The sequence below is a fragment of the Entelurus aequoreus genome, linkage group LG04, assembly GCF_033978785.1.
Source record: "Entelurus aequoreus isolate RoL-2023_Sb linkage group LG04, RoL_Eaeq_v1.1, whole genome shotgun sequence".
NCBI lineage: Eukaryota > Metazoa > Chordata > Actinopteri > Syngnathiformes > Syngnathidae > Entelurus > Entelurus aequoreus.
In genome coordinates this window covers 29183806-29206392 of record NC_084734.1, presented here as the reverse complement: position 1 = coordinate 29206392, position 22587 = coordinate 29183806, and the positions used below count along the sequence as shown (strand labels likewise).

Sequence of the window (22587 nt, the reverse complement as noted above, 5' to 3'; positions counted from 1 at the left end):
AAGATCATCCAATCATCATGCGGAAGCTCAGCATCCAGGCCAGCCGAGGTCATGCCCTCTTCACAGTTACAAAACGCAAAACCAGTGAAGTTGGCACGTTGTGTAAATGGTAAATAAAAACAGAATACAGTAATTTGCAAATCCTTTTCGATTTATATTTAATTGAATAGACTGCAAAGACAAGATACTTAACGTTCGAACTTGTAAACTTAGTTATTTTTTGCAAACATTAGCTCATTTGGAATTTGATGCCTGCAACATGTTTCAAAAAAGCTGGCACAAGTGGCAAAAAAGACTGAGAAAGTTGAGGAATGCTCATCAAACACTTATTTGGAACATCCCACAGGTGAACAGGCAAATTGGGAACAGGTGGGTGCCATGATTGGGTATAAAAGTAGATTCCATGAAATGCTCAGTCATTCACAAACAAGGATGGGGCGAGGGTCACCACTTTGTGAACAAATGCGTGAGCAAATTGTCAAACAGTTTAAGAACAACATTTCTCAACCAGCTATTGCAAGGAATTTAGGGATTTCACCATCTACGGTCTGTAATATCACCAAAAGGTTCAGAGAATCACTGCACATAAGCGGCAAGGCCGTGACCTTGGATCCCTCAGGCTGCATCAAAAACCGACATTGGTGTGTAAAGGATATCACCACATGGGCTCAGGAACACTTCAGAAAACCACTGTCAGTAACTACAGTTCATCGCTACAGCTGTATTTCCAAGTTAAAACTCTACTATGCAAAGCAGAAGCCATTTATCAACAACACCCAAAAACGCTGCCGCCTTTGCTGGGCCCGAGCTCATCTAAGATGGACTGATGCAAAGTGAAAATGTGTTCTGTGATGGTATGGGGGTGTATTAGTGCCCAAGGCATGGGTAACTTACACATCTCTGAAGGCACCATTAATGCTGAACGGTACATACAGGTTTTGGAGCAACACGGGTTGCCATCCAAGCAACGTTTTTTTCATGGACGCCCCTGCTTAATTCAGTAGGACAATGCCAAGCCACATTGTGCACATGTTACAACAACGTGGCTTCATAGTAAAATAGTGCGGGTACTAGACTGGCCTGACCTGTCTCCCATTGAAAATGTGTGGCACATTATGAACCTAAACTACCACTACGGAGACCGCGGACTGGTGAACAACTTAAGCTGTACATTAAGAAAGAATGGAAAATAATTCCACCTGAAAAGCTTCAAAAATTGGTCTCCTCTGTTCCCAAACGTTTACTGAGTGTTGTTAAAAGGAAAGGCCATGTAACACAGTGGTAAAAATTGTTTTGCAATGTGTTGCTGCCATTAAATCCTAAGTTAATGATTATTTGCAAAAAAAAAATGTTGTTTCTCAGTTCGAACATTAAGTATCTTGTCTTTGCAGTCTATTCAATTGAATATAAGTTGAAAAGGATTTGCAAATCATTGTATTCTGTTTTTATTTACCATTCACACAACGTGCCAACTTCACTGGTTTCGGGTTTTGTACTTCCAGAAACGCGAAGCATCCGATGGGCAGGACAAAGCCAAGCATTTATTCAATGATTGTCTAGTATTGATGCTGTCTAACAACCCACTCCATGCTCCTCCATTGAGATCAATGGACGCTCAGCTTCAACGCTGTTTAATACAGTGTGATGCAGTATATATAATGTCTATTTGGAGCATTATTTTTTACAAAATAAAACAATATCAAAATGGCCCCCACATCCCCTTGGTGGAAAAGTTTGGACATGCCTGACTGTGGCACAAACTCTTACAGTACATTGCAATATTTTTCTATATTCTAAACATATTTCTTAATAAGCCTTTACATACATACATACCTCTTCTTTGGTCTTTTTGGAAAGCACCCTCAACCAGTCGCCAATCATATTTAACACAGCCGCAAAATACGCCAGACCACCCAGGATCCAGAACCACACAAGTGGTCTGTACCATTTGCGGTATGCAATTCTGCGGTTTCCACCTGCAGGAGGGGGAAAAGATCCTCAATTAAATGACTAGATCAATTATTAACATTGGAAGGAATGGCAAATGTTTAATGTTTTAATGTCATCTTTTAAATTCCACTTGTAATACAGAAAATGCTCATTTTTAAGTTCAAGTACGCTTTTCAATTAACGGTCAGAAGTATGCTCATCGTGGTACAGAAGCAATTTTACTCTGGTTTTTTTGTTGTTATTTTCCATAGAATAAAGAAGTCTTCACCTGCCACGTAGTCTCCTATTCCAACAGTTGTCAGGGTGATGACAACAAAATATGTCGACTCCAACGCTGTCCAACCTTCGATGTACTTGAAGATCACAGCTGGGATGGTCACAAACAGAATGCAGCCCGCCAGGATGAAGAGGAGAGTCGAGGCCACTCTGATTTTAGTCTGACTGATCTGGTTGTGTTTGTTCTGTTTGCAGAAGCCATCCAACACAGACACATACACACACACACACACACAAACACACAAATTACTGTGTTATCACTATTGGAGATAATTTACTATTCTACGACAGGAATGAATTGGTGTAATATGCTCTGTAATAAATAAATGAATGTGTTGGAAATTGTTGGTACTGTATTATTTTTGTTTCCAAAAGTAAGAAAAAACCCCCACAGAAATCACTGGAATAATTGAAAAATGAAAAAAAATGAAAAAAAACAGCGTTAAAAAAATGGAATGGAAAATATGCATAAAGTTGGAATTAGAGTTCAAAAAATCTTTAAAAAAACAATTAATATAACTGGTGTGTACAAAAATTATGATAACTTTAAGCAAATATTCAACCTTTTAAACTAGAATAGACATAACTAACATATACAAATAAAGTATCTAAAAGCTTATTTATTTTGAACAAGGTTAAATACAGTTTCCCGTATAACACAATGAGAATGTTATATTGCTCAATTATTCAACCTTATTTCAATTATTGTGCAGAAATATGGGGAAATACATATCACAGCAACATGATGCCTTTATTTTAGGGATGTCCGATAATGGCTTTTTTGCCGATATCCGATATTCCGATATTGTCCAACTCTTAATTACCGATACCGATATCAACCGATATATACAGTCATGGAATTAACACATTATTATGCCTAATTTGAACAACCAGGTATGGTGAAGATAAGGTCCTTTTTAAAAAAAAATATTAAAATAAGATAAATAAATTAAAAACATTTTCTTGAATAAAAAAGAAAGTAAAACAATATAAAAACAGTTACATAGAAACTAGTAATTAATGAAAATGAGTAAAATTAACTGTTAAAGGTTAGTACTATTAGTGGACCAGCAGCACGCACAATCATGTGTGTTACGGACTGTATCCCTTGCAGACTGTATTGATATATATTGATATATAATGTAGGAACCAGAATATTAATAACAGAAAGAAACAACCCTTTTGTGTGAATGAGTGTGAATGAGTTTAAATATGGGAGGGAGGTTTTTTGGGTTGGTGCACTAAGTGTAAGTGTATCTTGAGTTTTTTATGTTGATTTAATAAAAACAAAAAAAAACAAAACAAAAACGATAGCGATAATTTAAAAAAATTATACCGATAATTTTTCGATGTTACATTTTAAAGCATTTATCGGCCGATAATATTGGTAGGCCGATATTATCGGACATCTCTACTTTATTTATTTTACAGAAAAGAGCAATCTGTATTATTTTTAAAGTAGGATATAGAGACCACACAAATCCACTCTTGATCATTAGTATTTTGTATTATTTCCTGTCCAGCGGTCTTATTGTTAGTTCCATTAGCCTCCATTTGCCACCACTTCTTTGGTCTGAGCGCTGGCTCCCTCACCTTTCCCTGGTTGCCAATTAGGATACTTCTTTTGTAAATTATCCAGCCAGATACAAAGGACAGGACAGGATCACTATGCCTTGCTTTGTTTTGTTTTAGAACTCGACCTGCTGCATAATGTTGCCTGCGCTTCACTGTTTTGCTTTCTGTGCAATTCCTGCTGCACTATTTTTCTCTGCATCCTTATGCAGTTACATTTGTGCCTGAATTTTTAGGTAGATAAGGCAGATGTTGAGGACAGACAAATATTGACTTAAAAAAAATATATATATTCTATTAAATAATTAATAAAAATAAAAAAATAATTTAGATGTAGCATCAGTGGTGAGATTATTTGTGCACATTACAATTCAATAATAAGTTGTGTGTATTATTTTCATATATCATAAATTTATAATCATATTTAATTATTATTAATATGTAAATAAGTGTTCTCCTTTGGCTGCTGACATACTATATGCTGTAACATGTTGCGTGATTTCCGGTTTTTAGAATATGATCAAGCACACTGAAGACTGCATTTGTGAGCACAGTAGCAGCCTGCTAAGTGACGTGCCGACGTGGTGAACAGGCGACCTTGTTATTTTATGTTTTGTGCCTTGGAGATCCACGGAATGCCAAGACACTGTGCAGCTCCTCCCCCCGGTCAACGTAAACGTGCAGCTCAAAAAGGTGTGTCGTATCTACCATTCACCCTGGGCGATAAAAATTGTCCCGTAATTGAGGGCCGAACACTTCGGTATGTAACCCCTAAAAAGTACAAACTTTTTTTTTTTTTTTTTTTTTTAAACCTTTATTTACTTATGTAAGTCCCATTGAGATTAGGATTCTCCTTTTCAAGGGAGTTTTGCACACTCATACACCAGTATGGGTGCCACTGGGAGCACGGTGGGTGGAGTGTCTTGCCCAAAACACAACGGCCGTGACCAGGATGGCGAAAGCTGGAATCGAACTTGGAACTAGTGATGTCCCGATACCAATATTTTGTTTCTTATTGCAAGTTTGTCCTTAAATGAAATAGTGAACATACAAGACAACTTGTCTTTTAGTAGTAAGTAAACAAACAAAGGCTCCTAATTAGTCTGCTGACATATGCAGTAACATATTGTTTCATTTATCATTCTATTATTTTGTCAACATTATTAAGGACAAGTGTAGAAAATGAATTATTAATCTACTTGTTCATTTACTGTTAATATCTGCTTACTTTCTCTTTTAACATGTTCTATCTACACTTTTGTTAAAATGTAATAATCACTTATTCTTCTGTCGTTTGGATGCTTTAAATTAGTTTTGGATGATACCACAAATGTAGGTATCGATTCGATACCAAGTAATTACAGGATCATACATTGGTCATATTCAGGGACATATTTCCTGAGTTTATAAACATAATATACATTTTTTAAAAACGAAAGAAGATTTTGTGATGCTAAAAAATATCGATGTAATGATAGTAGTATCGACTAGATACGCCCCTGTACTTGGTATCATTACAGTGGATGTTAGGTGTAGATCCACCCATGGCGTTTGTTTACATTTTGATGCCGGTGAGCTACGGTGTGTAGTGAAGCATGTTTAGCTATTCCTCGTCCTGCAGGGATGATACTTGTAAGAAACGTACTTTATTTGTCGCCATTGAGGCGAGGATTAGTGATTTAAAAGTAGCTAAAACACTGCGGACTGCGGATGGACTTTAGCCGCTAGCTAGCTAGCTATGTCTTAAAGCACCTCTTCCTGAGGGCGTTTCAGTGTTATAACTTCACCTTTGTTAGTTTTTAAGCCAAAATGCGTCTGTTCTCCCTTTTCTGTCTACACACTGTGCTTGCTTGTAAGTACTCTGTGTGTGTGTGCGCTGCCGAACATGCTCCTCTGCTCGTAAACCAGCAATGACACGACGTGACGACGACGGGGGGTGGTGTACCGGTACTTTTCAGAGGCGGTATAGTACCGAATATGATTCATTAGTATCGCGGTACTATACTAATACCGGTATACCGTACAACCCTACTTGGAACCCTTTACCATCCGATCTACGCCGCCCCAATGAAGATGACTAAAAAGTATGTGATATAAACTTGAGTATCGTGTTACTGAGTGTTACACATGTCTAAATCATCACACCAAAAATGGCACTCACCCGGAACATTTTCTCCACTTTGGCAATACTTTTCACAAATATGGTACCTAGCTGGTCTCCAACCCCTGCTAACAGGAATCCAAACAGTGGGATGCCGAATATTGCATACAAAATGCAGAAAATCTTTCCCCCCTTCGTGCTCGGGGCAATGTTACCATAACCTATAAAGATAACACACAATAAATTGTGTTCTGCAACAAACACAGTAAAGTCTTTTTTAGCAAACATGAGAGTACCAATGGTTGTGATGACTGTCCCAGCAAAGAAGAAGGCACTACCCAGATCCCAGTGGCTGGAATTATAAGAGGTATCTCCAACGGGACTGACACCAGCATTCACAGCTTCAATAGAGTGCTGCGAAGAGAAGACAGGCAAAGCTTGCGTCTTATATATCAGAATCACATTTATTGGCAAAGTATGTCCAACACAAGAGTTTATTACATTATTGTGGGAGTATATAGATGATGTGGAATGTTACTTGCATGGATGAGGACCATGGAAATGAGTTTGGAGTTTTAGAAAGACTTTTCGATGCCCTTTTTTTAAATACACAAATACAATTACCATATTTTTCAGACTATAAGGCGCATTTAAAATCCTTTCATTTTCTCAAAAATAGACAGTGCGCCTTTGGTTGTGCCCACCAACCTCAAAGCTTTTTACTTTGTACATGGTGAAATCATACGTGTTTTGATTGATTGAGACTTTTATTAGTAGGTTGCACAGTGAAGTACATATTCCGTACAATTGACCACTAAATGGTAACACCCGAATAAGTTTTTCAACTTGTTTGTCGGGGTCCACGTAAATTGATTCATGATACAGATATATACTATCAGATATATACTATCATCATAATACAGTCATCACACAGGATAATCACATTGAATTATTTACATTATTTACAATCCGGGGTGTGGAGGGGGGGGGGGAGGTTTGGTTGTTATCATCAGACATCAACAATTGAGAACAGAGAAATGGATATTGGAACAGTGTAGGTCTGACTTGGTAGGATATGGACAGCAAGTAGTGGACATAGAGAGAGAGAGAGAGAGAGAGAGAGAGAGAGAGAGAGAAAGAGAGAGAGAGAGATAGAGAGAGAGAGAGGGGCAGAAGGCATAAGAAAAAGTATCTACATTTGATTATTTACATTTGATTATTAACAATCCGGGGAGGGTGTTAGTTTAGGGTTGTAGCTGACTGGAGGTGTACTTTTATTGCGGTTTTGAAGGAGGATAGAGATGCCCTTTCTTTTATACCTGTTGGGAGCGCATTCCACATTGATGTGGCATAGAAAGAGAATGAGTTAAGACCTTTGTTAGATCGGAATCTGGGTTTAACGTGGTTAGTGGAGCTCCCCCTGGTGTTGTGGTTATGGCGGTCATTTACGATAAGGAAGTAGTTTGACATGTACTTCGGTATCAAGGAGGTGTAGCGGATTTTATAGACTAGGCTCAGTGCAAGTTGTTTAACTCTGTCCTTCACCCTGAGCCAGCCCACTTTGGAGAAGTGGGTAGGAGTGAGGTGGGATCTGGGGTGGAGGTCTAGAAGTAATCTGACTAGCTTGTTCTGGGATGTTTGGAGTTTAGATTTGAGGGTTTTGGTGGTGCTAGGGTACCGGGAGGTGCATGCGTAATCGAAAAAGGGTTGAATGAGAGTTCATGCCAGAATCCTCATGGTGCTTTTGTTGACCAGAGAGGATATTCTATAGAGAAATCTCGTTCGTTGGTTGACCTTTTTGATTACCTTGGTTGCCATTTTATCACAGGAAAGGTTAGCCTCTAGAATGGAACCTAGGTAGGTGACCTCATCTTTCCTGGTGATAACAATGTCACCCACTTTTATGGTGAAGTCATTGACTTGCTTAAGGTTAATGTGGGACCCAAATAGGATGGATTCCGTTTTACCCAAGTGTATGGATAGCTTGTTGTCAGCGAGCCAGGTGCAAGTTCTACAGAGTTCAGCACTGAAGATTTTCTCCACCTGTGACTTGTCCCTGTCTGATACCAGCAAGGCCGAGTCATCCGCAAACAGTAGATGGCAATCACACATAAGAGATATGTGTAGACTGCAATATGATGGCAGTCACATATAAGAGATACGTGTAGACTGCAATATGACTCAAGTAAACAAAACCAAAATTGTATGTGTTCCATTGAAAATACAGAACATTACACACGGCCCTCGACAATCTATCAAAATGTTTTAGTATGACTTTGGTAAGCTATGAAGCCGCACCGCTTGATGGATTGTACTGTGCTTCAATGTACGAGTATTATTATGGTGTGTGTATAAGGTAAGACATATTATCTGGCGTTTTGTTTCGCAATATTATGTAAAAGCAACTTTTCTTACCTTCTGGTACCTGCTGATCTGTATTTGGGATCTGCATACGTCCTGAAAATTAGCGCGCATCCGCCTTTGTAGTCCGTGCCGACAACGTAGTCGATAAGCTTCTTCTTTTTCTCTATCTTCTTGTTATGGGACATTCATCCTCAGCTGTTGCCATTTATAATATAAAGTAATGTAAAGTTCTTACTTATATCTGTCAGTAAACTCGCTATGAAGGCGCTAAAACATACCGGTCTAGTGAGTTTCCATTATTCACCCAAGGAACTTTAGTTATTAGAGAATTCCGGTCGGACGGTTTTTCACGGGACACATTTCTGGTGTTGTTGTTTTACTAGTGAGCCACGGATGAGGAGATGCTGCTCCGTTGTTGATTTAAGTAAAGTCTGAATGTCATTAAAACAGTTATGTTATGTTATGTTATCTTATGTTTTGTTATGTTATGTTATGTTATGTTATGTTATGTTATGTTATGTTATGTTATGTTATGTTATGTTATGTTATGTTTGTGGAATAGGAGTGTGATCAGCGCACTTGCAGGAGTAAAGGTCACCGCCTCTGTCCATGGTGCTGAAAACAGAGCGCCATCAGACGGGGGTGTGGCATGTGCTGACGGCGAGACACAGCTGGCAGATGATTAGATTGCACAGGTGGTACGTGTTCATCTAATCATCTGTTGTCTTTAACAGTGAGCGACCGGGTGCAGGAGGAGGATTGGAGCGACTGAAAAGTCAACACAAAAGTATCTGTTGGAGAACTGTGAAAACATATTAAAAACCCTGTCAACTCTGCGCAACTGGCTTCCAGCGTGAATCTGTGAGACCGTAAGTAGACGAAGATTACATTTGGCCAAATGTAAGCTTTGTTTACTTACATTTGGCCGAATGTAAGCTTCCTTTCCACAATGTTATTTTCATTTATTTAGCTCTATCTTTTGACACTTCTTCCACTCCCGTCCTTGCACGCTACACCGCTACAACAAAGATGACGGGGAGAAGAAGTTGCCGAAGGTAAGCCACGTAAATAAGACCGCCCACAAAATGGCGCATCCTGAAGCGACTGTCAGAAAGCGGCTTGAAGATGATCTGTAAAACATAATCTATGCAACATTTTGACCAAAGAACCACCATTACATGTTATGTAGACCAGCGGTCCCCAACCACCGGTCCGTGGACCGATTGGTGCGGCCGCACAAGAAATATATATATATATATATATATATATATATATATATATATATATATATATATATATATATATATATATATATATATATATATATATATATTTTTTTTTTTTTTTTAAATTAAATCAACATAAAAAACACAATATATACATTATATATCAATATAAATTAATACAGTCTGCAGGGATACAGTCCGTAAGCACACATGATTGTATTTCTTTATGAGAAAAAAAAAAGAAAAAAAAAATTTACTACTTACCCCCCCGGTCCGTGGGACAAATTTTCAAGCGTTGACGTACAAAAAGGTTGGGGACCACTGATGTAGACCACAAGGAAGCGTTTTACATTCAGAAAAAAATCATAATATGACCCGGAATAGACCCGCTCATCAGCAGTGCGCCTTATTATCCGGTGTGCCCTATGGTCCAGAAAATTCGGTAAATGACATATTCAATGTAAATTAGCATCGAGCTAGCACATTTTGAAAAAAGTGGAGCCTAACAGTACTTTTAAGTGTTTTCTATCAGGCATGCTTGCTTTGTTGGCATTGAAAACTGCAACATTACAAGGAGGTAGTCTGACCGAGTACGCTCTGAATGCTGCTTGACTGATTGTTTGTCCGACAAGTGTTTGAGCGTGCAACAAATGTATTGAACGTTCTATTTTACGTTTAGTAACGACAGAATTCAGTCGGTGTCTATAAAAGTACCGAATTCAGTACCCATCAACAGCCTTGGTTATGTGTGCATTTTAACACTTTTGTCAAGGAGCCAAATGAAATGTATTACTGGAACTGAAATGAGGTCAGATTCGATGTTCTTGTGTGAATTCCTAAATGTTGACAGTGAGTTATTGTAACATAAACACTGCCAACATGTCTGAATCAATCAAGCTTAACTTCAGATCAGATCAATATGAAGCTCAGCTTTGAGTAGATGACTTCTTAATGGACCCAACGGGGGGCTAAGATGGAAGAGATCAGCGTCCGCTCTTACTTTGATGATCACCTCCAGCTCGTCCGGGGACACACACGTGTGTTTTTGGAGGAACGCTGCCTTCTCGGCGGTGATGGTGATCTTCTGGTTGTTTTCAAATGGCTGCTCCAGAGCCCGAAACACCAGCCCACCGGCCACCAGGTAGACCACCACCACGACAAACACCGCCAACACCGTCTTCAGTTTCATCATGGTGAAAGGAGCTGAGCCGTCAGCCTCCATGCTGGCCACCACGCTGCTGGGCCGAGAGACCCGGGGCAGGGTGCACCCCATGGGGTTCTGCATGGTGGCGACGCTGGCGTGGACAAGACTGGACTGCAGCATACCGGGCTGCATCTTCTTGGGCGGGACCAGGTTGGTCTGAACTGCCACTGAAAGACAAGAATAATTTCAATCTCAGGGAGTGTGTGGAACAAAGCCAGCCCGAAACTTGAAAAACATGCGACCAGCATCTACAAGGGCGTCTTCAGTTTTGGATGTTCATGTTATTTTGGGATTCCAGAGCATTCATGAAATATAAATTGCATACAAAAAAGCATTTTATCAGGCATATGTTCATGTAAATAAAACATCATAGCTATAAAAAACAAAAAAAAACAAATGACAGATTGTTGTTACTGTATTCACATTTTAATGTCTACATAGGCGTTTAGATTTTGTGATGCTGAAAATACTTTTTTACTTAAATATATCATTTTTCAATTAAAAAAAAAAGTGTTCTGCCATGACACCTCAAGTGCATTTAGAATCTTGTCTAATCCCATCGATCTATTTTACCCGAACCCAGTGGTCCCCACAGTGGGCCAAACAAAACGATGGCGACGACGACGAAGAAGGTATAAACCGGGGGTCAGCAACCCGCGGCTCTCGAGCCGCATGCAGCTCTTTAGTGCCACCCTAGTGGCTCCCTGGAGCATTTTTAAAAAAGGATTGAAAATGGAAAAAGATGGGGAAAATAATTGTTTTGTTTTACTATGTTTTTTGTTTGAGGACAAACATGACACAAACCTTCCCAATTGTTAAAAAGCCCACTGTTTAATATGTTTGTGTATGCTTCACTGATGAGAGTATTCGGTGAACATCGTTTTGTCCTACTAAATTTGGCGGTTCTTGAACTCACCATAGTGTGGACCGCTACGTAACAGTATGTTTACATGTAAAATCTTCCACTCCTTCTTTGTCTCATTTTGACCACCAAAAGTTTTATACTGTGTGCGAATGTACAAAGGTGCGCTTAGTTGATGTCATTGACTTGTTGGAGTGCTAATCAGGCATATTTGGTCAGTGCATGACTGCAAGATTTTCAATGCTAACATGCTATTTAGGCTAGCTCTATGTACTAATTGCATCATTATGCCTCATTTATAGGTATTTTTGAGCTCATTTAATATCCTTTACTTGTATCCACTTTGTATATAATTTATATTTTCATGTCTCATGACATATTATCTGTATGTAATATTGGCTGCATTTCAGATACTTGTTTGTGTGCCATGTTGTTCCAGACCACAGCAAACATTATCTATCTTGCCAAAGATTGTAATAAATCTATTAAAAGAAGACAGCCTGCCGTTTCCTTTAACTTGGACACACACATCTATATACTTTTGGCCATTAAAAGCCAGTAGTTTCCAGGAGTTATCTCGCCTTCTGAGTAGCCTCTGATTTACTAATGGTTTCTAATGTTGTAAGAATGTGTAGAATAAATATTATATTTCAACATTTCTCTCAACGAGGATTTGCTTCAGCCTGCGACACATAGTCATTTTGATAGTAGGCTATTATAGCTAATATAGACACTTACATCATGTGTTGCCTTCATTATAAAACTTGTATACAGGTTTTCATTTTTTGCGGCTCCAGACAGATTTTTTATGTTTTATTTTTGGTCCAATATCGCTCTATACTGTTTTGGGTTGCCGACCCCTGGTATAAACAATGTAAAGAGGCTCGTGCAGAAAACAGAAGAATGACTCTTAGAGCGAGAGTTAGAAGGTTCAAACGTAAAAGTGAACCTTCATCAGACATAATTTTTAAAAAGTATATTAGCATCTGGCCCTGCGATGAGGTGGCGACTTGTCCAGGGTGTAGCCCGCCATCCGCCCGATTGTAGCTGAGATAGGCTCCAGCGCCCCCGCGACCCCGAAGGGAATAAGCGATAGAAAATGGATGGATGGATATTAGCATCTATTAGCATGAATTTGAACAAAGAAATTGACATTTAAAAATATACAGGCACATTGGTATGGGCGTTATTGACGAAAATGTATATTGTTATATTACAGCCTCACGCGGAAATTCTAATTTTCAGCACAATCCCATTCAAGAGCAGACAAACATTACAGGGAGACAGAACAGGATCGCTGACGGGTCTGCCAACTTCCGGCGCCCCTTACAAAAAAGGTGAGATACAGGTAAGCAATGGGGGGGTGAGAAAAAAATAAAAAATCGGTCTAAGCCTGGGCCCCTGGAGAGGGGGTCCAGACTGAGGCCAAGGGAAAAAACAACTCATAGCCATAACACACATCACTCTTACATGTGTGTAAGAGGGATGTACTTAACACAAAAAGGTGAAATAACTGAAAACATGTTTTATATTCTACTTTCTTCAAAATAACCACCCTTTGCTCTGATTACTGCTTTGCACACTATTGGCATTCTCTCGATGAGCTTCAAGAGGTGAAATGCGAAAAGAGCCTGAAATGGTTTTCACTTCAAAGGCGTTATAGTTTTGATGCCTTCAGTGACAATTTACAATGTAAATAGTCATGAAAATAAAGAAAACGCATTGAAATGAGAAGGTGTGTCCAAACTTTTGGCCTGTACTGTACAGTATGCAGTAACATAGTTTGTCATTTATTTGGTAAAAACTATTATTAATTTATTTGCTAATTCACTGTTAATAGTTGGTTACTTTCTGTGGTAAAATGTTTCTAGCTACACTTCTGTTAAAATGTAATAAGCACTTATTCTTCTGCTGTTTCAATACTTTACATTAATTTTGGGTGATACCACAAACTCGGGTATTGAGTCAATACCAAGTTACAGGGGCAGTATTGATCATATGGAACCCACGCAGTCCCGGAACATACAAACCCCACACAGAAAGACAGCGAGCCCGAGAATCGAACCCACGATCTCCGTATTGTGAGGCAACAGCACTTGATTAGAGTTGTGATTCCAACTATAATCAGACAAAAACACAGGATGGTGGTGTAACAACATTTATTAAATATCTAATTTCCTACTAAATCCTATGGTATTAAAGTTTTAATTTTTATGAGGGAACTCTCCTGAAGGAATCAATAAAGTCCTATCTATCTATCTATCTATCTATCTATCTATCTATCTATCTATCTATCTATCTATCTATCTATCTATCTATCTATCTATCTTAAAGCCCTTCTGTGTACAGGGATTTATTTCCTGAGTTTGTAAACAACAATAATAATAAGGAAAAATGTTTGGATAATAAAAAACATCAATCTTACCACTGTAGTATTGGCCTTATACTGACCCTATACTTGGTATCGTCACTGTCGATATTTGTATCAATATGCCTACCTTTGTTCACATTCAGAAGCTCGGGCTTAGCGGTTAGCATATCTTCTTACGGTGTGTAGTGTAGCATGTTTAGCTATTCCTCGTCCTCCAGTGGTAATTATACTTGTGAGAAACTTAGTTTATTTGCCGCCACAGAGGTGAGGATTGCTGACCTCGCACTGTGGAAAGATGTTAGCGCTTTTGCAAGAATGCTACAAGGCGTTGAGGATGTGTTCATTTTCTTGTCACTGTCAAATTTGCAAGACACACCTAGAATGTGTCATCATTATGTCATAATGCATAATGTATTGATAGTAAAAGCTATATTGTCAGCCAGATTTATTTTACCGTATTTTCCAGATTATAGGACGCACCAGATTATAAGGCGCACTGCCGATGAATGGTCTATTTTCGATCTTTTTTTCATATACTGTAGAGGGCGCATTAAAGGAGTCATATTATTATTGGGTTTTTTTCTAAACTGAAAACAATTCCTCGTGGTCTACATAACATGTAATGGTGGTTCTCTGGTCAAAATGTTGCATAGATTATGTTTTACAGATCATCAAGTCGCTTTCTGACAGGCGGGCGGTCTTATTTGCGTGGCTCACCTTCGACAGCGTCTTCTCCCCGTCATCTTTGTTGTAGCGGTGTAGCGTGCAAGGACGGGAGTGGAAGAAGTGTCAAAATATGGAGCTAACTATTCTAATGACATTCAGACTTTACTTAAATCAATAACGGAGCAGCATCTCCTCATCAAATGTGTCCCGTGAAAAACCGTCCGACCGGAACTCTCTAATAACTAAAGTTCCTTGGGTAAATTATATAAACTCACTAGACCGGTATGTTTTAGCGCTTTCATGGCGAGTTTACTGATAGATATAAGTAAGAACTTTACACTACTTTATAATAGAAATGGCAACAGCGTAAGATGAATGTCCCATAACAAGAAGATAGAGAAAAAGAAGAAGCTTATCGACTACGGTGTCGGCACGGACTACAAAGGCGGACCCGCACAATTTTTCAGGATTTATGCAGATCCCAAATACAGATCAGCAGGTACCAAAAGGTAAGAAAGTTCTTCATGTCCATGCGGACTGGACACCGGCCGAGAGTTGGTGGGCGGCCGAAGGTGGAGTCAACTCTCTTGGTTGCTTTGTTGGGTCTGCTCCTGTCTCTGCCCATGCTCCCCCCACCCCAGCAGACGATGGCGTGGAACACCGCAGAGGCCACCACAGTGTATATGTTTTTTTGTTGTTTCACTTTTGTGGCTGTGTATAAAAGTGGCTGGTTGCATCAACTCTGCTCTTTTAAAGGCCTACTGAAATGAATTTTTTAAATCTAAACGGGGATAGCAGATCCATTCTATGTGTCATACTTGATAATTTCGCGATATTGCCATATTTTTGCTGAAAGGATTTAGTAAAGAACAACGACGATAAAGGTTGCAACTTTTGGTCGCCGATAAAAAAAAGCCTTGCCTATACCAGAAGTAGCATGACGTCACCGGACGAAGAATTCCTCACATTTTCCCATTGTTTTCAATGGAGCGAGAGAGATTCGGACCGAGAAAGCGACGATTACCCCATTAATTTGAGCGAGGATGAAAGATTTGTGAATGAGGAAAGTGAGAGTGAAGGACTACAGTGCAGTGCAGGACGTATCTTTTTTCGCTCTGACCGTAACTTAGGTACAAGGGTTCATTGGATTCCACACTCTCTCCTTTTTCTATTGTGGATCACGGATTTGTATTTTAAACCACCTCGGATACTATATCCTCTTGAAAATGAGAGTCGAGAACGCGAAATAGACATTCACAGTGACTTTTATCTCCACGACAATACATCGGCGAAACTCTTTAGCTACTGAGCTAACGTGATAGCATCGGGCTCAAATGCAGATAGAAACAAAATAAATAAATCCCTGACTGGAAGGATAGACAGAAGATCAACAATACTATTAAACCATGGACATGTAACTACACGGTTAATAACTCCCAGCTTGGCGAAGCTTAACAATGCTGTTGCTAACGACGCCATTGAAGCTAACTTAGCAACGGGACCTCACAGAGCTGTGATAAAAACATTAGCGCTCCACCTACGCCAGCCAGCCCTCATCTGCTCATCAACATCCGTGCTCACCTGCGTTCCAGCGATCGACGGAAGGACGAAGGACTTCACCCGATCATCCGTGCGGTCGGCGGCTAGCGGCGGCTAGCGTCGGCTAGCGTCGGCTAGCGTCGGCTAGCGCGTTTGCTATCCAAGTCAAAGTCCTCCTGGTTGTGTTGCTGCAGCCAGCCGCTAATACACCGATCCCACCTACAGCTTTCTTCTTTGCAGTCTTCATTGTTCATTAAACAAATTGCAAAAGATTCACCAACACAGATGTCCAGAATACTGTGGAATTATGAGATGAAAACAGAGCTTTTTTGTATTAGATTCAATGGGGTACCAATACTTCCGTTTCAACGATTGACGTGACGCACATACGTCATCATATATAGACGTTTTCAACCGGAAGTTTAGCGGGAAATTTAAAATTGCACTTTATAAGTTAACCCGGCCGTATTGGCATGTGTTGCAATGTTAAGATTTCATCATTGATATATAAACTATCAGACTGCGTGGTCGGTAGTAGTGGGTTTCAGTAGGCCTTTAATGTCTTTAATGTCCTTTGTTTTCTTTGATGTTTGATGTTTCCCTATTACACACATGTTTTTGTGTGCTATGGCTAAAAGTTTTTTTTTTCTTCCTTGGCCTCAGTCTGGACCCCCTCTCCAGGGGCCCAGGCATAGACTGATTTTTTTCTCCCCCCCCCCCCCCCCCTCCCTGTTTCTCACCTTTATTGTAAGGGGCGCCGGAAGTTGGCAGACCCGTCAGCGATCCTGTTCTGTCTCCCTGTAATGTTTGATCCTGTTCTGTCTCCCTGTAATGTTTGTCTGCTCTTGAATGGGATTGTGCTGAAAATGTTAATTTCCCTTTGGGGATTATTAAAGTATTTCTGATTCTGATTCTGATTCTGATTTGCATAATAATGCGAAACAAAACGCCAGATGATATGTCTTACCTTATACACACACCATAATAATACTTGTTTAATGCGCTGACAATCCATCAAGCGGTGTGGCTTGATAGCTTACCAAAGTCGTACAAAAAATGTCGATAGATTTTTGAGCGCCGTTTGTTATGTTCTATATTTTCAATGGAACATTTAAAATGTTGGTGTTGTTTACTTGAGTCATATTGCCATCAAATTGCAGTCTACACGTATCTCTTATGTTTTACTGCCATCTACTGGTCACACTTATCATTAAACCATGTACCAAATAAAATTGCTTCAAGGTTGGTAAGCAAAACCAGAATTCTTCCGTACATTAGGCGCACCGGGTTATAAGGCGCACTGTCGAGTTTTGAGAAGAAAAAAAAGATTTTAAGTGCGCCTTATAGTCTGGAAAATACGGTATTTATATTGTCTATATTGTGCAACCCTACATACACACTTTGGTTAAGTTGTTCAAAAAGAAACGTGTTGACTGTCCTGCACAGCAGAGCACATTTAACAACTCAGCTGAAAAAGAAAAGCCGAAAAAAAGCGGAAATGTTATAAATAACCAATAACTGACTGAAAAAGCACTTAGGGCCTTCATGGCGGAGGTCTGCCCTATCTTCCAATAGTAAAGAATGCCTTTTAAAATTCCTAATTTCAGAAAATTATCTAGATCACACCCAAAATCTAATCACTTGTTCGTTATCTCATTTCTGAAGTTTCCTGAAAGTTTCATCTAAACCCGCACATGACTTTTTGAACTATGTTGCCAACTAACTAACAAGCATATAAATAAATAAAAAAACACGGAATAAAAGGATAAATGACATTTTCTTTTGTGTTGTGTGTGTGGGTTTTTTATTTTTTATTGTTTGTCACTTCCAAACAGGCTGAATGCAAACAGGTCACTCTTTACATCTCCCAAGGCAGCTGGGCGCATTTGTTCTTCAGCGAAATTAAAAAACAGAGTAGTGAACCCTCTAGTCCAGACCTGGGCAAATTAAGGCCCGGGGGCCGCATGCGGCCTGTTAAAGGCCTACTGAAATGATTTTTATTTATTTAAACAGGAATAGCAGATCCATTCTATGTTTCATACTTGATCATTTCGCGATATTGCCATATTTTTGCTGAAAGGATTTAGTATAGAACAACGACGATAAAGTTCGCAACTTTTGGTCTCTGATAAAAAAAGCCTTGCCCCTACGGGAAGTAGCGTGACGTAGTCAGTTGTTCGCTTCCTCATATTTTCCTATTGTTTTTAACGCAGCTAGAGCGATTCGGACTGAGAAAGTGACGATTACCCCATTAATTTGAGCGAGGATGAAAGATTCGTGGATGAGGAATGTTAGAGTGATGGACTAGAATTAAGGCTGAAACGACGCGTCGACGTAGTCGACGTCATCGGTTACGTAAATACGTTGACGCCGTTTTTGTGCGTCGACGCGTCGCATATTTACGTCACACTACCGTCATGGCGAAGCGCAAAGCAGACGATCAAAGCAGACGATGCGAGCGGTGCGAGCGAGGGGGAAAAGCATGCCAAAAGTGGTCAAAAGTGTGGGAGTATTTCAATAAACGGCCTAATAATGTTGTTGTATGCACACTGTGTCGAGCGGAAATGGCCTATCATAGCAGCACAACGGCTATGAACGAACATTTGAAAAGAAAACCATCAACTAGTCAATCGTCCGCGCGAGCATACGTTGTCATCATTACACAAAAACATGAATGTGTCATTTGTATCTGCTAGGGGTGTAACGGTACGTGTTTTGTATTGAACCGTTTCGGTACGGGGCTTTCGGTTCGGTACGGGGGTGTACCGAACGAGTTTCTAAGCTAAAGCTAACTTCAGCTGCTAAAGTCTTAACAAGCTGCTTCGCTCCTCTGCCTCTGTCTCAGCACGCAGCATTGTCCCACCCACACAACCATCTGATTGGTACACACGCAGCATTGTCCCACCCACACAACCATCTGATTGGTACACACGCAGCATTGTCCCACCCACACAACCATCTGATTGGTAAACACGAAGCATTATCAGCCAATCAGCAGTGCGTATTCAGAGCGCATGTAGTCAGCGCTTCAGCGTGGAGCAGATAGGTGTTTAGCAGGTGAGCATCAGGCAGCGGACTCTCCCCAAATGATAATAAACACCTCCCAGTCAACTACTAGTAACATCACTATGAGCCCGTTGACCTTCTAGAAATATAAACTGCAGCTCAGCTCACTCGCAGTCCTGGCTTGAGGTGAAGGCTAATTACCTCTCAGTTCCAGCCACATCGACCCCTTCTGAGCGCCTATTTTCAGCTGCTGGGAATATTGTAAACAAGAAAAGAACCAGAGCATGTACACATGCTAACCTTTCTTCATTACAACTGTTAGTCACTCACTGGAATGAGTAGAATTGGTTATTGTGTACTGTGTTGGACTGGATGTTTATTTTGCACATTTTAAAAGCAATACTTAATGTTTACAGTGCTCCAGAATATTTAGATTGGCACTTTTTTGTATTGGATGTTTATCTTTATTTTTGCACATTTTAAAGCAAAATAAGCAATACTTTTACTTTTGAAATGCTTATACTATTGCAGAATATTAAGATTTGCACTGGATGTTGACTTTTATATTTTTACATTAAAAAGCAAATAAGCTACTTTTAATTTTGTTAAATGTTAAAAGTTTTAAATGTTTACATTGTTACAGAATATTTAGTCATGTTGTTGTCAATGTTGACTGAGTGGCCATACTTCTTTTTTTTTGTAAATAAAAGCCATGCCTTTTGAAAAAACGGGCCTACATTTATTTTTTCATCTTCATTTTGAATAAAAAAATAATCGGTAAAAGGACAAATAATCTATAGATTAATTGAAAAAATAATCTATAGATTAACCGATTAATCGAAAACATAATATATAGATTAATCGATAGAAAAATAATCGTTAGCTGCAGCCTTAACTAGAATGCAGTGCAAAACATATCTTTTTTCACTCTGACCGTAACTTAGGTACAAGCTGGCTCTTTGGATTCCACACTCTCTCCTTTTTCTATTGTGGATCACGGATTTGTATTTCAAACCACACAGAAATACAACTTCTGTCTGCACACACAGAAGTTAAGCCTGCACATAAGGTAACGTACAAGAAATGATCCGCATCAGCTCCAAAATCACTTATTCTCATCAGGTTTCTAACATTTCTTAAAAATGTCATCAATTTAACCTTACGACAAGGAATCTTGGGCTCACAAATGTTAAAGACCACTAAATCTTAATTGTTTTTGTTTTGTTTTGTGGATGCTGCCATTCTGTTTCCGTTTTGAAAAATATCCAATAAATTCTGAAAAAACTACTATACATTCTGTTGTATTGTTTTTGTACAATATTTCTTATCTAAGAGTTTTTTTTTATTTTTAAAAGGCATGTTATAGGTTAAAATTCTGCCGGTTTGCGGGTGGACAAGCATCGAAATAAATATTTATTATCTTATTTACCTGCTGACATATGCGGTCACATATTGCATCATTTTTATTTCCTAAAAACGTATTATTAGTCTAAGGTAATTAAGTTAATTTACCTTTAATATCGTGTTACTTTCTGCTGTAACAGGGTTCTATCTACATCCCTGTTAAAATTTATTTTTTTCTGTTGTTTGAGTACTTTACATTAGTTGTGTGCGATACTACATATTTCAATATCGACTCAATGCCAAGTAGTCACAGGGGCAGTGTTGGTCATACTAATGCTGATACATAACATTTTAAAGATATTTAAATAATTACATTTTTAAATCACATTTATAATCACACAACAATGTATTTTCACTATTTTCAATGTGTTGTTTTGCAAGGTACAGTAGAAGCATTTAAGTCCCGTCTTAAAACTCATTTGTGTACGCTAGCCTTTAAATAGACCCCCCTTTCAGACCAGTTGATCTGCCGTCTCTTTTCTGCTCTCTGCCCCCCTCTCCTGCGCGGAGAGGTTATCAGGTGACCGCAGATGAGGCGCTAGCTGTTCAAAGTCGGGACCCGGGGTGGACCACTCATCTGTCTCTACGCTGCTGACCTGTTTCCACTCAAGATGACCTCACTGGCCCCACTATGGACTGGACTCTCACATATCAACTACATCCACTCGACGTCCATTGCGCCGGTCGCAATCTGCTGTCCCCTCCAAGGTTTCTCATTGTATCCCATTGGGTTGAGTTTTTTCCTTGCCCTGATGTGGGATCTGTCATTGTGGCTTGTGCAGCCCTTTGAGACACTTGTGATTAAGGGCTATTTAAGTAAACGTTGATTGATTGATTGGTTGATTGAAGGTACACAACCAATTAAACTTCCAGGGTGCACTTGTGAAAACAGTAACATATATTCCAGTGATGTGTGACAATAACAATATGCAAATTAAAAATGATAGCGTGGAAGCCTGTGCAAACCCACAGACGTGACACTCATGCAAGATCCGATGGTTTATGATGTTTAACATCCCTCCACTGCACCACAACACCATTTGTTTTCACCAGATTGAAGGAGCTGCAGTCCACTAACTTGACTATACATTTTTCATGAGCACATCTGGTGGAGAACATTTTTTAAAATAGCCAGGAGGTGCAGAGAAAGATGTTTGCAAATAACAGGCGAGCAATGGCACAAACGTCAAGTGAGAAATAAACAAAGATGTCTAACCTGGTGAAGGGCTGGTCCTTGGTTTTCTTGGGTTTTCACTTGGAAATTTCATCTTGCTTCTCCAGGCTCGTGATGGTTTTACTCTTGAAATGGATTATTCACTCTCTCGTCCGCCGTGACTTTAACCGGGAGTGGATTTTGGGAAAATAAATAAATAAATAAAATAAACATCTTCTTTTCTGGTTATACTCGCCCTTCCGCCGTTTACCTCCGGTGGTCCTCGGGAGCGCGCAGAGGCGTCAAGTAAATAAGGAGAACATCAACATCCTGCACGGCTGCGGCGTCGTGCTGCTGCAGAAACACGCGCTGCATGGTCGGGAGGACGCTCAGGCACCGCGCTGCTCTGGCTGCCGTCGCAGTGACGTCATGCCATGCCAGACTGTTTACTCGGAGCATCCCTGCGGGGCAAGGCAGGACAGAGAAATAATAGCTGCAATACAATGGAGATACTGCAGGAGCAGGGCCGGCTCTAGATCATTTGGTGAGCCCCCCCCCAGAAAAGTTTCCCCTAAATGTGGTGATGGAAACTCCTTCCATCTTCTCTTTCAGGGAATGTGAAGTCTGAGTTTACCTCCTATGTGTCAAAGTCAAGGCCCCTGGGGATCATATTAGATTAGTATTAGAACCGGCCCGCAGGCCACAGCCGCCTGCTGCTGTTTTGCACGCACCAATACCATACTTGCCAACCTTGAGACCTCCGTATTCGGGAGATGGGGGTGGGGGGTGTATATATTTCCAAGTATTTCTTATATATATACAAATAATCCGTTCATGAATGAGTATATCCGTTGGGCCACCGTGTTCAATGGAGAAGTCTGATCTACAAAATT

General features: G+C 39.8%; 1 protein-coding gene across 3 annotated transcripts in view; it reads right to left on the bottom strand.

Moving 5' to 3' along the window:
- Positions 1-22136, bottom strand: part of LOC133647789 (potassium channel subfamily K member 10-like) — a 29095-nt gene extending 6959 nt beyond the window's left edge. The window contains exons 1-7 of one of the 3 annotated variants that reach the window (XM_062043485.1): positions 21966-22136; positions 21758-21876; positions 10490-10860; positions 6196-6313; positions 5960-6120; positions 2219-2411; positions 1834-1976 (exon numbers count right to left, since the gene is read on the bottom strand). In XM_062043485.1, coding sequence (XP_061899469.1) covers positions 1834-1976; positions 2219-2411; positions 5960-6120; positions 6196-6313; positions 10490-10860; positions 21758-21809 — 1038 coding nt within the window. In that variant the 5' untranslated portion in view covers positions 21810-21876; positions 21966-22136. Of the gene's footprint in view, positions 1-1833; positions 1977-2218; positions 2412-5959; positions 6121-6195; positions 6314-10489; positions 10861-16173; positions 16565-21757; positions 21877-21965 lie in introns of those variants that run through there. The other 2 variants (XM_062043486.1, XM_062043487.1) reach the window with 2 other exon arrangements.
- Between the last annotated feature and the right edge of the window lie 451 nt (positions 22137-22587).